This window comes from Cibotium barometz, chromosome 56 (genome assembly GCF_041138505.1).
Source record: "Cibotium barometz isolate CiBa-2024 chromosome 56, ASM4113850v1, whole genome shotgun sequence".
NCBI classification, from domain to species: Eukaryota; Viridiplantae; Streptophyta; class Polypodiopsida; order Cyatheales; family Cibotiaceae; genus Cibotium; species Cibotium barometz.
Window position 1 is genome coordinate 36,105,634 of NC_141101.1, and position 15,781 is coordinate 36,121,414.

The 15,781-nt window shown below is 44.2% G+C and overlaps 1 protein-coding gene across 7 annotated transcripts in view; it reads right to left on the reverse strand.

Moving 5' to 3' along the window:
- Nucleotides 1-738: 738 nt before the first annotated feature.
- LOC147607163 (uncharacterized) overlaps nucleotides 739-15,781 on the reverse strand; it is a 175,801-nt gene continuing 160,758 nt past the window's right edge. For 6 of the 7 annotated variants that reach the window (XM_086791550.1, XM_086791546.1, XM_086791547.1 and 3 more), the window contains 2 exons: nucleotides 5,393-5,549; nucleotides 739-1,221 (listed from right to left, as the gene is read on the reverse strand). In XM_086791550.1, the coding sequence (XP_086647676.1) occupies nucleotides 1,021-1,221; nucleotides 5,393-5,549 (358 nt within the window). In that variant the 3' untranslated portion in view covers nucleotides 739-1,020. Of the gene's footprint in view, nucleotides 1,222-5,392; nucleotides 5,550-15,781 lie in introns of those variants that run through there. The other variant, XM_086791552.1, reaches the window with a different exon arrangement.

The following is a 15,781-nucleotide window of genomic DNA, read 5'->3' on the forward strand; positions in this document are numbered from 1 at the left end:
TGGCGAGATAGCTCTGGATGTTTTCTTTAAGGACACTAGTATTGGGAACTTGGGGGTTCTATGTAATAACGACATAACTCGTTGCATAAAGTGGGATTCATTTAGTACTTGGCTTTGTTGGGGTGTATGACCTTATTGAGGCAGAGTATAGAGCACCTTCCTCTCCACATATAGCTGTCATTTTCAAAGCCTGAACCTTTTTTGAGATAGAGGCTTCTTAGATTATTCACTCTTATGGCCACGTGTGCTCATATACAAAGACCATCTAGATCTGTGCAAGCAAAGCACATTGTTTTTATAGGAGAGATGGATAAGGGATCTTTTTCTCATTAACTGAGATCACCCTACATTTTGTGATGAGGATCTCAGTGATTTTGTACTTAATAGAAGTCTCCTTTCTTTAAATAAATAAATTTAAAAAAAAGGGCAATTTACACCCTAGTTTACTTAGTTTATTCCCTCGTTAGTTAGTTTACAGTCCCTACTTTACGCCCTAGTTTACTTTTATATAATGATCGGCAGCGAGATCATTCACCACAACGGTGGTCAATTCACCACCACAACACCACCACCACAACGGTCAACCACACTCAGGAACTGCACAATGATCCTGCGCGTAAATAATGATTGAACATGATCAAGCCCTCCATGAAACAAAAAAGAATGGACGACTCGGCTCGCTCCAAGTGATCGAAGAAGGCCAACAAGAAGCAATTACATTTTCCCCGCAAACACGAATCCAACAAATAAATAGCTTATGCTTCAGCAGTTGCTAACGGTAGACTGCAATTAGACAAGAAATTTTTTCGGTAGACAGCGAATAGACGACACGAATGTCTGTTGAACGAACGACTCAGTCACATTATACCATGGTCGAGGAATGAAACTAAACCACAGACAATTGTGCCTGGAGACATACATACTCTCACACTCTTATTATTTCAATCACGGAGCTCTACTACACTCTTCCCAAGGCATTATAATAATCTGTATAACATCCGACCAGAGTGACATTGCTAATTAATAATTGTCAATGTCCACGGAGCCTTTTTCAGAACTCTGTCTAACAACTTTTCCCAGATTTGGTGGTCCCAATTCCAAAAACTCACCGATTTCCTGGACAAGCCAGTCTAGCTCCACTATCTCAAGCCCAGATCCAAATTTATGCTGTTTGGTACCTTCTAGAATCTGACAAGAAGTGATCACCTGGTTATTTCGTGCCTGCACCAACCAAACAAACGAAGATTGACGTCAACTGACCAGTAAGAGTATAGATATGCAAAACTTCCAAGGCAAACCTATCAGGGGTAACAAAGTAAGTGTAACTTCTTACATAAACCAATCCCCAATACAAGCTATATTCATAAAGGGCATTCAACGCTGACTTTATTCTTCTTACTGTCATAAAATCACTCCTAGTAAGGGAGACAGTTGGCAGCTGGAAACAAGGACAGAGAGATCTTTCAATGTTGTACTTTCAGAAGGCATGGCTCAAAATTTGACTCGTACTTGCAAAAAGTCGGGAAAGGGGCTGGTATGTACACTTAGGCTAGCCTCGTTCAGTCATGCCATGCACTGAGCAGGCTGTGGTTTCAGCTATGTCAGCTGATAGGCTAACCGTTACATGTTCTGTTGGGAGCAATCCGTAGTAAATAGGGAGTCCAAAGGGGCAGTTCACCAAAAATTTAATGAATTATTGCAGAACATGCTTGAGCAACAATTCCTTATGTTTTAATATGAGAAAGGTCTCTCACAATCTTCAAAAAAATGTGAGATTTTTTGCCCTGCTTTTGAATGTGTCAGTTTCTTCTTTTGCATGCACCATTTCTTTTTTTTGCTCTCAGTTCTGTGGGAAAATGTGGCTCAGTCTCCTCTCTCTCTCTCTCTCTCTCTCTCTCAGGCACTTGGATACTTTACATGCTTATGCACAGGACAGTGGGCTCTCAGGTAACCTTGGTAAGACCAAGGTTATGGTGTTTAACACTACAGCTGGAGATCAGCGCCTATTTTCACATATGGGCAGGAGACAGTGGAGTATGTTGACTCATACACATATCTTGGAGTAGTGTTCACTGGGCCCACATTTTCCATGAGGGGGGCAGCAGAGGCCAGATTGACTAGAGGATATGCAGCACTAGGAGGTCTACAGAGAGGATGTGCTCACAGGTACAGTTTCAGGAGCCACGCACTAAGCTGTGGCTTTTTGACACGCTGGTCACATCGGCTATGCTATATGGAGTACAGACCTGGGGGCCTAGCCTAGATCGTCATAGTCGATTAGGACACACATACGATGGATGGAGATCGATGGATGGACCACTTGTGTCCATGATCTCCAGGATGATTCGGGCTAAGGCCTCGGTACCCTATGAGATTATCAGAGCCGAGATGGGAGCACCACCGATCGTAGTCGAGGCTCTTGCCAGATCAGTATCCTTCATTCATAGCACCTGGGAGCTTCCCCGACACCCGTATGCATGACTTGCTTTAGAGTCCTCTCATCATCAGCTAGCCATGAAGGGAGACACTTCATGTTGGTATGTGCAGATAGCATCCTGGTTTGAGCTCCACGGGTTCAGTTTAGACAGACTTCCACCCTTCCAGTACTCTCTGGAGGCACCCCCTCTCACCTTGACACATTCTGAGATTAGTAGAGTCATCAAACAGGACCTCATTCAGTTGGACACTAGGAGGACATGGCTAGAGCCCTCACAGGAGTTGGGGACGAAGATGGCTTTCTATAGAGACCATCTTCTCCGCACCACTGAGGATGGCTTTATACTTAGACCGAGCTACATGGATACCCATCTCTCTCATGGATTGAGGTGCGCCATTGGGCAGATCCGCACCTCTTCACATCAGTTAGAGATAGAGACAGGTAGATTTAGAGGCATACCTCCAGGGGACAGGATTTGTCAGATTTGTTGGATAGAGCCAGAGACGGAGGAGCACTGCATCTGTCGCTGCACAGCATATTATGAGACTCGAGGGCGCTACCATTGCCTTTTCAGAGAGGGATTTGGACCACTGGCTAGAGTCATGGACTATTGTGATCAGCCATGCTTGGGTTTTTATCTCTGGAGATCCGCAGGCTTAGAGAGTCCATTATCAGGAGCAGACGCCCGACTGGCAGGGAGTCCACACAGAGACAGATTACTGACTTCTTTAGAGGGACTACCCGGGAGGGGACACAGCCGACAGCCCAACAGTGGGCACCCCGTGGGACTCTAGTTGAGAGAGCTATCCAGTTGGGCAGATCCAGACACCCGAGGGTTCGCGGATCCTTACATCGGAGACGGTGTCTACACCGGAGGATTCAGAGCATCATTGCGAGGCATCGGGCTCGTCCGACCAGGCATCTCACTATGGTAGATATCCAGGCCATCCGGCAGAGACCCATGCTAGAGCTCCTAGGATGATTACGACTCCAGCCATATACTGTTGTACTCATTGACACTTTTGTACTCCCCCATATTCATGTATTCATGTATCCATGTACTCATGTACCCCATTTTGACTAGTAGCATTAGCTTCCCACTCTCCCTAGTTGCTACTTCCGGATGCTCCCTACTGATGTATTGTAGGGCTAGATACTTACCTTGAGTTCTTTCTTTTCTTTTCCAGACAGTGTATTAGATGTCACATGGTTGTAACTTTGGTCTCATAGGTCACTTTGGCCTTTTGAAGACGTTAATATAACATTTCATTTCATTTCATTTCTCTCTCTCCAGCACGGATCCGAGCAAAGAGGATATGCAGACTATGCCAGGAGGAGGTTGAGAGTGAGGAACATTATGTATGCAGATGCAGAGCATATAGTGTCATTAGAGAGAGATAAACCACCATCTTCAGTGGACATCCCTCACTCCGCTAGATCATGGAGTCCGTGGGACCGGCGTAGATTTGGCCAATTCTTGCTAGAGAGACAGCGCCACAGAGAGACACTGCTACGGACTCTTACCAAAGGGAGAGGTGGGCGACAGCTCCAGCTCATTGATTTCTTCCAGAGATCTATCCTAGTGCCTACCGTGACACAGGAGGGGATTACACTTCAGCGCGCTGCGGACCTCCGAGCTAGACGGAGACTGAGATGCCATCTAGGGGAAGATTATGGGAAGTAGTTGCTTGACATGAATACAACCCCCAAAGAATAATGATGATTCTGTTTCAAGCTTCAATTCGAAGGGTACTTGCTAATTGAAGGGTATGCAATATTGTGACGCCATCTAGGGGAAGATTAAGAGAAGTAGTTCCTTGACATGAATACAACCCCCAAAGAAAAATGATGATTCTGTTTCAAACTTCAATTAGCAGGGTACAAAGGTCTCATGTGGCAAGGGCTATAAATGCGTCCATGTACATGAGCATATGTACAAATGTTTTTGTGTATTTACATATACACGCGTGTGTGCACGTGTGGATGCATGCATATAGTTATGTGTGTTTGTATAGATACACAGTATGGTAGCTAGCAAAATACATACAGTGTGCTAATGGGTAGCATTAAAAGTAACGTTGCTCAGACATTTTGCAGGATTGAGAGCTGTGAAGACAAGTTGAGAGCGCCACAGGTCAGTGGGAGTAGCAGGTTCATATATGTAAATGAATGTGACTTGGCAGGCAGCAAGCAGGTGCTGGGGAAAGGCTGCTCAAGATACATAAGGCTTACACAGCTTGACACAAATTCTTTACTTATGCATTTCCCCTACTGGCACGTTTTTTCTTTTTTTGCAAAAAGGAGAATTCTATTAAGTATGAATAAACCTTACAAAATCATGGCTGGAAGCAGGAACAAAACAAAATCTCATCCCAAAATGTAGGGTGATCTCATTCATCATTCATGCTAATTTCAAGACGAGCAAGATAACTTAGAATTCCAGCCTTGATAACTTGGAACTCCAGCCTCTATAATCCATAAAACACTCGAAAAAAGTCCAGTTGATTCACGGTCAATATCTAAACACTCTAAACCTCTCATCGTTAAATCCATAAGCTACACTCTTAAGGGTGTTTCTTAATGTTAAAAAAATGCATGCAGGTATTATCTACACAATCTCTTAAGACACACAAGCATTCACACCATGAAGATGTGTCTTGTTTATATCTTCATACACAAAGCACTTTGGCCCATTCAATGACTAAGGGTGTTTCTTAAATGCATACAGGTATTATCTACACAATCTCTTAAGACACACAAGCATGCACACCATGAAAATGTGTTTTGTTTGTATCTTCATACCCAAAGCACTTTGGCACATTCAATGACTAATTACCTTCATAGCAGCCTTACATAATTCATAGTCTTAGTGCACTTATTGAAGACTGCAACTATATGTTTTAACCTACCCACAATGCTATGAAAAAAAAGAGATTCAGGAGACAAGTGACTAACCCCTTCAACAGCTATTTTGACAGAGTCAATATCTTTGGTGTTACCCTCTATTCGTTTTTGGAATAGATCCCCCACCCTCCATTGAATGCAAAATCTGGATGGATCAAACTGTATGTCCATTGAGACTGCCAAGCTCAATAAAGAGTCCTTAGCTAACCTGGAAAATAAAAAATACATCGTAGTCAAGATTACTGTATAGAAAACTTGAAAGTCACACAGCAGATAGTGTAGCAGGTTGGGCTGCCCCGCACACTAAGGAGTGGATAGTTCTCTCTGGACAATATGTCAGGGAATCACAACCAGAAGATCACGCAGAGTAACTCATAGAAGCTTTCTCACACATTAAACAATACAGACAAGATGACGAGACATAGAGGAGTGCACAATACTCAGAACTCATTCCATTGACCTCTCAACAATGTACAGGGCTACTCACTGCACTGTGCACACTCAATAGTGGTCACAGTGAGACAGTCCGACACAGACTCTGTTAGAAGCCAAATGGAGACACAAGACCTGGTACACCCGATTGCAAGATAAGCCAACAAGGACACAAACTCTCTCTCCTTACTGTGGAGAGTCCGGTAGGTGAGCACCGCCAGCTGTGACTAGCGGTGGATTCATGGATTCAATGTTGATGCGCGCCATTGAAGTAGCCATTGGATGACAGCCTGTATAATTGATCCCATTCAGGTCCACATGAAGTCCCTTGGAAGTTCCACTCCACCTGGGAGTTCCAGTCCAATTCATCCACTCCGGAGTTCCCATCCACTTGCATGTTGGGCACCATTGGTAGAGTGCTCACTATCCTCGGTGGAGCCAATAAGAAGAAGCACATTGAAAGAACAGAAACTTGGGATGTGGTGGATGGAGCGCCTCAGATGTGTAGAGGAGCAGGTAGTCTTGAGCTTGAATTGACTGCGGAGGCGGAGAAAAACGAGCACAGAGAAGTGTCAAAGAGGCGAGGAGAGAGAAGGGTAGAAGGGTGGTCCAGGAAAGAGAAGGTGGAGAGACCATCTGAGAGGAAATAGGTGGAAAGTGGGAGAGAAGAAATTGGAGAGACTGTTCGAGAGGAAATAGGTGGAAAGTGGGAGTGAGAAGAAAGTGGAGAGACTATCCGCCGAGAGGAAATAGGTGGAAAGCGGTCGAGGAGAGAGAAGGTGGAGAGACCATCCCAGAGAAAATAGGTGGAAAGTGGGTTGTCTGAGAAAAGAAAGTGGAAAGGAGGCGATGAGAGAGAAGAAGTGGAAGGTGTTGGAAGAGAGCAATGGAAGCAATGGAAACCTTCACCTTTTGCAGCAGCAATCACATATACAGTCGTATAGCAACACAAGAGAAAAGATGGTGGTGGAAGCTCTCACATAATCTCTTGTGTTGCTATACAGTCGTATAGCAACACAAGAGAAAAGATGGTGGTGGAAGCTCTCACGTAATCTCATAACCATAAAAGTAAAATGTGCCCCCCTACATCTAAGGACCAAGGGGTCCAAGTAAAAGGTGTCATGTGTCACCATTAAGTATACATGTGACAAGAAGGTATAAAAAACCCCAAATAAACTAAGTGCCTAGTGCCTAGCACTAATGAACTCCTAACATCTCCACTACAAAATGTATGCAAATCCCTCCTGTAGTGGAATGTACATGTACGAGACATGTACAGAGTAGATCAATCCCCAAATGGAATCAAGCCCAAAGCTTTTTGGAAAGCTTCACACTTCTCTCAAGGAAGTGCTTTGGTGAAGAGATCTGCCACGCTGTCCAATGGTGGACAATAGATGAGCTAATGTCACCTGCATGAAGCCTCTCCAGCACATAGTGATAATGCACCTCTAAGTGCTTGATCCATGTGTGAAAAACTGCATTTCTCGCAAACAGCCAAGCACTCTGACTATCTGTAAGAAGGGGAGTAGCACCCTGCTGATGGCATGCATACAGGTCATCAAGTAGCCTCCTCAGCCACATGCACTTGACTGTGGCTGTGAAGACTACTCTGTATGATTCATGATATGCAGAATGGGTTCCTTCAAGGAAAAAGCGTCTTTGATAATATCTTCGCTTTTTGGGAGGCCCTTGAATGGGCTAAGGAAACCAACCGGACCCTAGCCATCTTACTGCTAGATTTTGAGAAGGCATACAATAGAGTTGGGATTTCCTTGAAGGAACTCTTAGACGTATGGAATTTTCTCATAATTGGATTAGAGGTGTCTCATGCTTGTATATAGGCCGATTTTGAGGACGGAATTGTGATTAGGGAGGGGGTTATGTTAACCACATTGGCTAACATTACTCCGAATACACGGTAACACCTTCGAGCCATATTTTTGTACTGTGCAGCAATGCGCTTGATTATGGGAAATCTCTAAGCTTACGACCTGTGTAATGCTAGAAGATAGTCAAAACCAAGCTTATGACTTGTGTAATGCTGGTAATTTATACCTAGACTAGGGAAGTTATATCTCATTGTTACTGGGGATATGAGCATTTTTATTCGCTCCACTGCTAGAGTTTCTAGTTTGAGTTTGCCCTTGAGCAGTGAGGATGAGATTTTGGACTCTTAGCTTGTTGATGATATTGCTATGTTCCTCGTGGCCTCACACATATGTTTATGTTTCTTTCGGATTGCTTTGGAGGAGTTTTGCTTGGCTGTAGGGGCTCTCATTAATTGGCATAAGTCAGTTGGCTTTTGGATTAGTTACTCCCAAAGAGTCAATTAGGGTGTAGAGCTCGGGTTTACTTGGATTGACAAAGGTTGTACTCCCAGATATTGGGGTGTCAAGTTGGGGTTGATATTTCACCTGCACAACAATTTGCACCAGTACTAGAGAGACATTAGTAAGAAACTTCTTCTTTGGAGTTCTAGGAGATTGGATCTAGCCTCCAGAGCTTTAGTGGTTAACCAAGTACTGCTTGCCTCAACCTAGTTCATTGCCTCTTGTCGGTGCTTCTCTCATGAATGCATTGGCCAGCTGCAGAGATTGGTCCGTAACTTTCTTTGGTCAGGTTTGGATGGTTCACTAAACACCCGGGCCAGAGTGGCTTGGGAGATTGTTATACACCCCAAACACGAAGGAGGGCTGAATATTGTATACCTGAATATATAGTGCATGGCATTGGTTTGCAAGCTAGCGATAAAAGCATTCCTCCCAGGCACTGAGCCTTGGAAGGATTTTTTTATGTTTCCCATTTCCGGTTGTACACCTCGTGATGGTGGAGATTGGATGCTCAGTTCACGTTTCATTTTCACTGAGGCAGAGTATAGGCCACCTTCTTCTCCACTTTTAACTGCCATTATCAAAGCCTAGAGTAGCATGAGACCTTTTTGGAGACAGAGGCTTCCTACATCAGTGGATGAGGCTGATAGACAGCCCATTATGTGGAATGACCTCATTAGAGATGAGGTTAGATGACCATTGGGTGTGTTTGTATATATGTAGTGGCTTGCCTGGGAGAGATGTGGATCGATAGTTATTGCTTGGAAAACTTTTAAAAGTCTCTCTATGGATCGGAGATTTGTATCTGCCTAGCACCTCGGAGGGAGTCTTAGACGAATCGATCAAATTGATGCAGCTATACCTCATGAGTGGATTATTGGCACATTTCCTATCAACATCATCCTAAGTGGCTGAGAGTTTTCTCCAAGCTAGGAGTGCCATTACCGGTGTTAGCCTTGCTAGATTAGGATGAGGAGGGAGATCGTGTTTTTAATTCTATCCAACCAGGATGGAGATTGTTGAAATGTGACTCGCTGGAGATTATTCCTCCTTATCCAGTGAGAATAGTTAGCCACTCAAGAAAGCGGTGGCATGTTGATCCTCCGCTTGATATTGTGACCCACGGATCTTGTTGCTTATGGTTGTATGGTGGATGTCCTATCAGATATCTTCACTAGGATCCTGGTGAGTGGGAGTGGATTGATCCAATCACTTTTATGAAGAGTAAGCCTTTTTCCAGCTACACTGTCCGTAATGCTAGGCTCCTCCTACTTGGGCAAATTCAGAGGACTGCTACTCTCAAGCTGCACTAGGAAAGCTATAACATCACCCCTTCATTCAAAAGAGATTTTGGCATAGACTTTGGCACTTATACAAGAGGAGCCAGATCTCTCATTTCTTTTGGTTATTCTTACATGGTGGCCTTCCCACTAATAAGTGAAGGGCTATTTTTGGAGTAGACCCTGCCTGCCCAAGATGCCAAGTAGCTTCTTAGACAATGCAACATTGTATTTAGGGGTGCAGAGCTGCTCAGAGGATTTGGGGCTCTATAGCTTAGCTAATGTGCAGATTGAGAGAGACTGTTTATGTTACTTGGGGCTCTATTTCTTGGCTCACTCCATTTGGTTCACAAATATTTTTTGAGGGAGGGATCAATATCTTTTGAGGGAGGGATCAGGACACCGCCATAATGATATGCAGAGGTGTGGCCCAATGTTGCATGCTCCATGATATTCTTCATACCTAGTATAGACCACCTCTACAGAGGATTGATACTACTGGGAGGTCATTGACAGTATCATAGCTTGGCAGATTTGGAGGGCAGATGCACAGATGCTACTAAGGGCACTCAGGTATAAGACACTCGGTGCATTTGTACTATATGGAGAGATATTATTCACTCTTATGGCCACATGGGCTCGTATACAGGGGCCTTCCAGATCTACGCAAGCAGAGTGCACTCTTTTCATGAGGGAGTGGGATCAAGGGATCTTTTTCTCAACAACTGTGCCCCATATTGGTTGAGATCAACCGACATTTTGGGATGAGGTTTTGTTTTGCTCTGGCTTCCAGTTGTGATTTTTTAAGGTTTATTCATACTTAATAGAAGTCTCCTTTTCGTAAAAAAAAGGGACTACTCTGTACTTAGCTTCACATGAAGAAGTCGCCACTGTAGGTTGCTTTTTGCTAAGCAAGTGATATGGAAGAATTTCCCAACAAAAAGCAAAAACCATTGGTCAACTGTCATGTATTGTAGTTGCGAGCCCAATCTAAATCACTATACGCGCATAGTTGAAAGTCCCCTCCCCCCTCCTTCTTATCACAGAATAATCCGTATGTCTGTGTGCCTTGGAGGTATCGAAAGATACACTTGACAGCTTGCCAATGTTTTATCCCTAGGTTGTGCATAAATTTGCTTAACAGGGAAACTCCGCAAGCAATGTCTGGCTATGTCGTACACAAGTAGATGAGGCATCCCACAACCTGGCTATACAAGGTAGCATCAAAAGGCTCACCTGCAACAAAGGTACTGTGCTTTAAACCTATCTCAACCGGTGTGGCAATCCTCCATGCAAAACCTTTTTTTTTTTTGTCCAGAAAGAGACTTCTATTAAGTATGAGAAAAACATACAACAATCACAGCTATAAGCCGGAAGAGAATAGAATCACCCCAATATGTAAGGTGATTTCAACCACTGAGGAGCATCATGATGCCATGTAAGACCTGTGGTACTAGAGGAAAAGAAGATGCCATGGTCCCATTCCCGCATAAATATCACACGCTTCGCTTGCGCAGAACGAGAGGGCCCCCGAAATGCGAGCCCAAGTAGCCATAAGAGTGTGGATGATATCACCCCATATAGTACTAATGCACTGAGACCCAAAAATCTGGACACCCTCAATAGCCTCCGTGCATCTAGCTCTCCAGATCTGCCATGCTGTAATACTGGCAATAATCTCCCAACTGGTGTCAATCCTCTGTTTAGGGGGTGTATAATCAGAGTGAGGAACATCCTGCAATAAACCATGCTGGGCAATACCTCTATGAATGAAAAAAGCCCACAAACATATTTTGACTGAGACATAACTATGCCACCATCCTGCTGCATAAACTGTATGCCCAGATAGAAATGTAAATGGCCAAGATCTGACATCTCAAACATCTTCTATAATTCATCTTTAAAAGCTGTAATTTTCAGCTCACTATTCCCTATCAAGATCATGTCATCCACATACAGGATGACTATCACAATATCTGAACAATCTCTCTGCACATAAAGAGTACTCTCAGTAGGACTATTTTGGAATCCCTTGCTAGCCAACTTCCAAGTGTGCATGAATCTTCTCATACCAAGCTCGAGGAGCTTGTTTGAGACCATAGAGTGCCTTCTTCAATAGGCATAAAGAACTGCAATCTTTATGTCCAACTAATGCATACTCCACCCATGGTGAGCTGCCAATGCAGAGACTATTCTAATGGTAGTCATCTTTGAAGTTGAGGCAAAGGTTTCATCATAGTCTATCCCTTTCTCTTCCATAAGATGCCCATTTAGAACTGTAGTCTTTATGTCCAACTGATGCATACTCCACCCATGGTGAGCTGCCAATGCAGAGACTATTCTAATGGTAGTCATCTTTGAAGTTGAGGCAAAGGTTTCATCATAGTCTATCCCTTTCTCTTGGGAATAGCCTTTTGTAACCAACCTTGCTTTATGCCTGTCAATGGATCCATCTTGTTTGCGTTTAACCTTGAACACCCACTTCATACCAATCACATTCTTGCTAGGAGGCGATTCCCATGTGTTGTTTCTGTGTATGGAACTATACTCAGTTGCATGGCTGACTCCCATTGCTCATTGCCATGAGCCTGCTCATATGAGGACGGTTCCTCTGAATCAAACATGCTACCCATGCAAGCATAATCCACCTCATGCCTCATAGACTCACCCCTTCTTGCTGCCCTTGTTCTGCTCTCGAATGGAGCACCAAGCTTGCTCTCTTCAAGGGTATGGATCGCCATCTAGGGACTAATCTAGCCTCTTGTATGGCTGTCCGTTTATCCCTTACAGCTTCATCAACACCTGTATGTCCATAGGGCTCATTTGCGGGCTGATTTCCAAGCTCATCCGGAGGTGTTTTCTGTCCCAAACCCTGCTGTTCTGAAATTTCAGAATGTGGGAACGTCACTCCATGACGAAACAAGTCAGCCGGGTCATCAATAACTTGCTTATGTGTACAGGCAAGTGGTGGCTGAACCAGATTTTCAGCAAATATGACATCCCTGCTGGTAATAACTTTGTGAGTAGAGAGGTCATAAAGCCTATGACCTTTACTCTCATGACTGTAACCCACAAAAATACATTCACAGCTTTATCATCCAGCTTGGTCCTTCTCTCCTAGGGTACATGAGCATATGCCAAGCTACCAAACACACGAAAGTAATCAACTTTGGGCTTGCACTCATGCCAAGCCTCAAACAGTATGATGGTCTTCAAGGCCTTAGTGGGGCATTTATTAATTACACGAGTTAAGCATAGAATGGCTTCAAGCCAAAACTTGTGTGGCAACTCTTTACCCTTTATCATGCATCTTGCCATTTTCATCAAAGATCTATTCTCTCTCTCTCTGCTACATTTTGTTGTGGTGTATATGGCACTATGCATTGATGCTTAATTCCTTTCCCTTGCAAATATGCCTTGAAAGCATTTGACACCTCCTCTATCTGTACGAAGAGAGTGAATTTTACACCCTGCAACATTTTCAACTATTGCCTGGAAGTGCTCAAATTGCATGAACACCTCGGACTTTTCTTTCATCGGATATACCCATGTGAATCTTGAGTGACAAAATACATGTGTCCTCCCATGAATGGTGTCCTCATTGGACCACAAACATTGCTATGAATGAGCTTTAACTTACATTCAGCTCTCACCACACCATCTCAAGGGAAGGGCTTTCAATGCATTTTGCCAAGAATGCAGTGCTCACATACATGATCTGCTGGTATCTCAACATGAGGCATACATTCTACCATGTTATGCTTGTGTAGCAGCATTAAACTCCCAAAGTTTACATGCTCAAAACGCGCATGCCACAATTCAGCTGCCTGCAAAGAGGGAGTATCATTTGCAACTGAATATACATTGCATGCCTCCAATTCATAGGTGTCCAACCTATAAAAACCATTGCATAATGTGCCAGTGGAGACAATCTTAAACCCATTAGAAGGGTCTTTGATGAGACACTTCTCACCTTTGAACTCCACATGCAAGCCTTGCTGCCTAGCAATAGAAGACACTGACACCAAGTTCTTCTTTATGCCTTCCACATATAGCACATCCTTCATTTGACTTTGCTTGCCATTAGCAAGCACCGAAGGCACCTTGCCTATGCCTTTCATGCGGCATGAAGGGTGGTAGACACTCCTCCCATCATCCACATCCTCCAAAGAGCTGAATACATCGTCTAGACGCGATATATCTAGTAGCTCCACTGTCAATGTACCAAATTGGTTGGCTCTTATCACATGCACTAAGAGACCAAGTTCATAAAAAAAATTGGGATTGTTCCTACACGTGGAATGATTGCCCTTTTTACTGACAAGACAATCAATGACATTGCTTGCGCACCATGAGAGTCCTATCTCCTTTGTTCTTGAGTAGGATCTGCAACCTGTACATTAATACTTTTGTGCAACATTTCTAGGTGTAGATGGCTGAAGTGTTGGTGGACATGTGTCGTCACCAAACATAATATCCCACAGCCCTTTAGCTACCAACACATTTTGAAGCATAAAACTCCATAATGAGTAGTTGGTTCCATCCAGCTTGTCCTCCTAGGTGAGAACCTCATATACAGCTTGTGCCTTGCCATCACTTCCTCAACAATTGTAAAGTCCTTCCGTGAATCTCCCTAAACACAGCTGAAAAACCAAGGTTAGTCTTAAACCAAATCATGAGTAGCAAGGTAGCTCACCTCCCAACCGTAGGTTCTGTATATTGAACCACCCCTGAGCTAGGGCTAGGGCTCCAACACAATCCCATGGGCCTGTGTCTAGCTCCGGTGTCCCATGCCACTGAAGCCCGCCCATAAGGCCTTCGGCACACCAACCTACATACTCGCCATGTGCGTGGCACACTGGCATGAGCATGTATGCTCTCCTGGTCCAAGCAAGACCATTAGTGGTGCATGTGCACAACTATGTCTCACAATAACCCAAGCTCTCACTTATATAGTGATAACTATGCCACATATAGCTAACTCGCTATAAAAGGCCATTAAGCTTGTCTTATCAATTTAAGAACCCTACCCAAGTATCAGCCTGTTAATCCCTAATCGTGGGCCCCCCTAACCACACTAGATTAGTCCATAATCCATAGATTAGTGTACAGGTACATAACATGCTTCCCCCCTTCAAGCCTTTACTCTCATGTAAAGCGATTTGAGAAAGTCTCACTACAACTCTTATCTTGAGATTGAGCTGTCAAATATCCTCCCACGATCATTAATCAAAGACAAACTCCAACCGAGGTCTTCGTCTCTGAAATCCTGCTCAAACCCATTAGTGTTTTCCTTTTAAAAAAACTAAAGTGCTTTTCAGTTTTATTGAAAAAACTCTCATGTGCTTTTATTGACTTAAGCTTTACCACCTTTTTTTAGTAAGAAAGCCATCGGCTAATTTTGATGGAAAAAAACAATCTTGATTTTCCCAAAAAAATGATGCTGCTTTTTCTAAAAATCTCCCGGCCCAATATCTGTGTGCTTTTCTTTGCTGATCTGCACATTCTTTTGCCTGCGTGCTCCCGCCTGCTGGCCCTGTTCCTTGTGCATTGTGCCGGCTGGCCGCCTGCTATGCTTGGCTGCCATTTTGAGGCGCCTGCAGACAGGCTGCCCAAGCTGGGCTGGCTGCGCTTGCTGGGCTGGCCAACTGGATGGCCTGGCCAACTGGATGGCCTGGCCGCTTGGTTAGTGACCACTTGGCTGGTCTTGGCTGGGAGCTGCGCATGGCTGCCGCCTAGGGTGGCCCTTCTTGGCTGCCCTAAGGCACGCCATCGTGCCATAAACAGCAGCTGCCTCAGGCCCTTTACGGGTACTTCCTACAGCCTTAAAACACATATATAACCAACGAATCTCTCCTTGCATCCCCTCTAACACATGACTACTCAAAACATTCCTTGACACCAACAAAAAACCTTGTACAACTTCTGTAGAGCATCGATTTGATAAAGAGAGAAATGATGAGAGGCATACCTGAGAAATCTAACTCAACAACACCTAAAAATCCGACGCAACAACACCTAGACACACATACGTCTTCAGCCTTTTCATTAGGGTTGCGCTGATACCAACTTTAAGGTCCTTCCTTGAATCTCCCTAAACACAGCTGAAAAACCACGGTTAGTCTTAAACCAAATCATAAGTAACAGGCTAGCTCACCTCCCAACCGTAGGTTCTATACATCAAACCACCCCTAAGCCAGGGCTCCCATGTCTAACTCCCGTGTTTCATACCACCAAAGCCTACCTGTAGGCCTTCGACATGCCAACCTACGTACTCACCATGTGTGTAACATGAGCATGTATGCTCTCCTCGTCCAAGCCAGACCGTTAGTGGTGATGGAGAGTAATCACTATCTGTCCTAGGGCAAAGCCGCACCACATGGGCACGAATCTTGTCC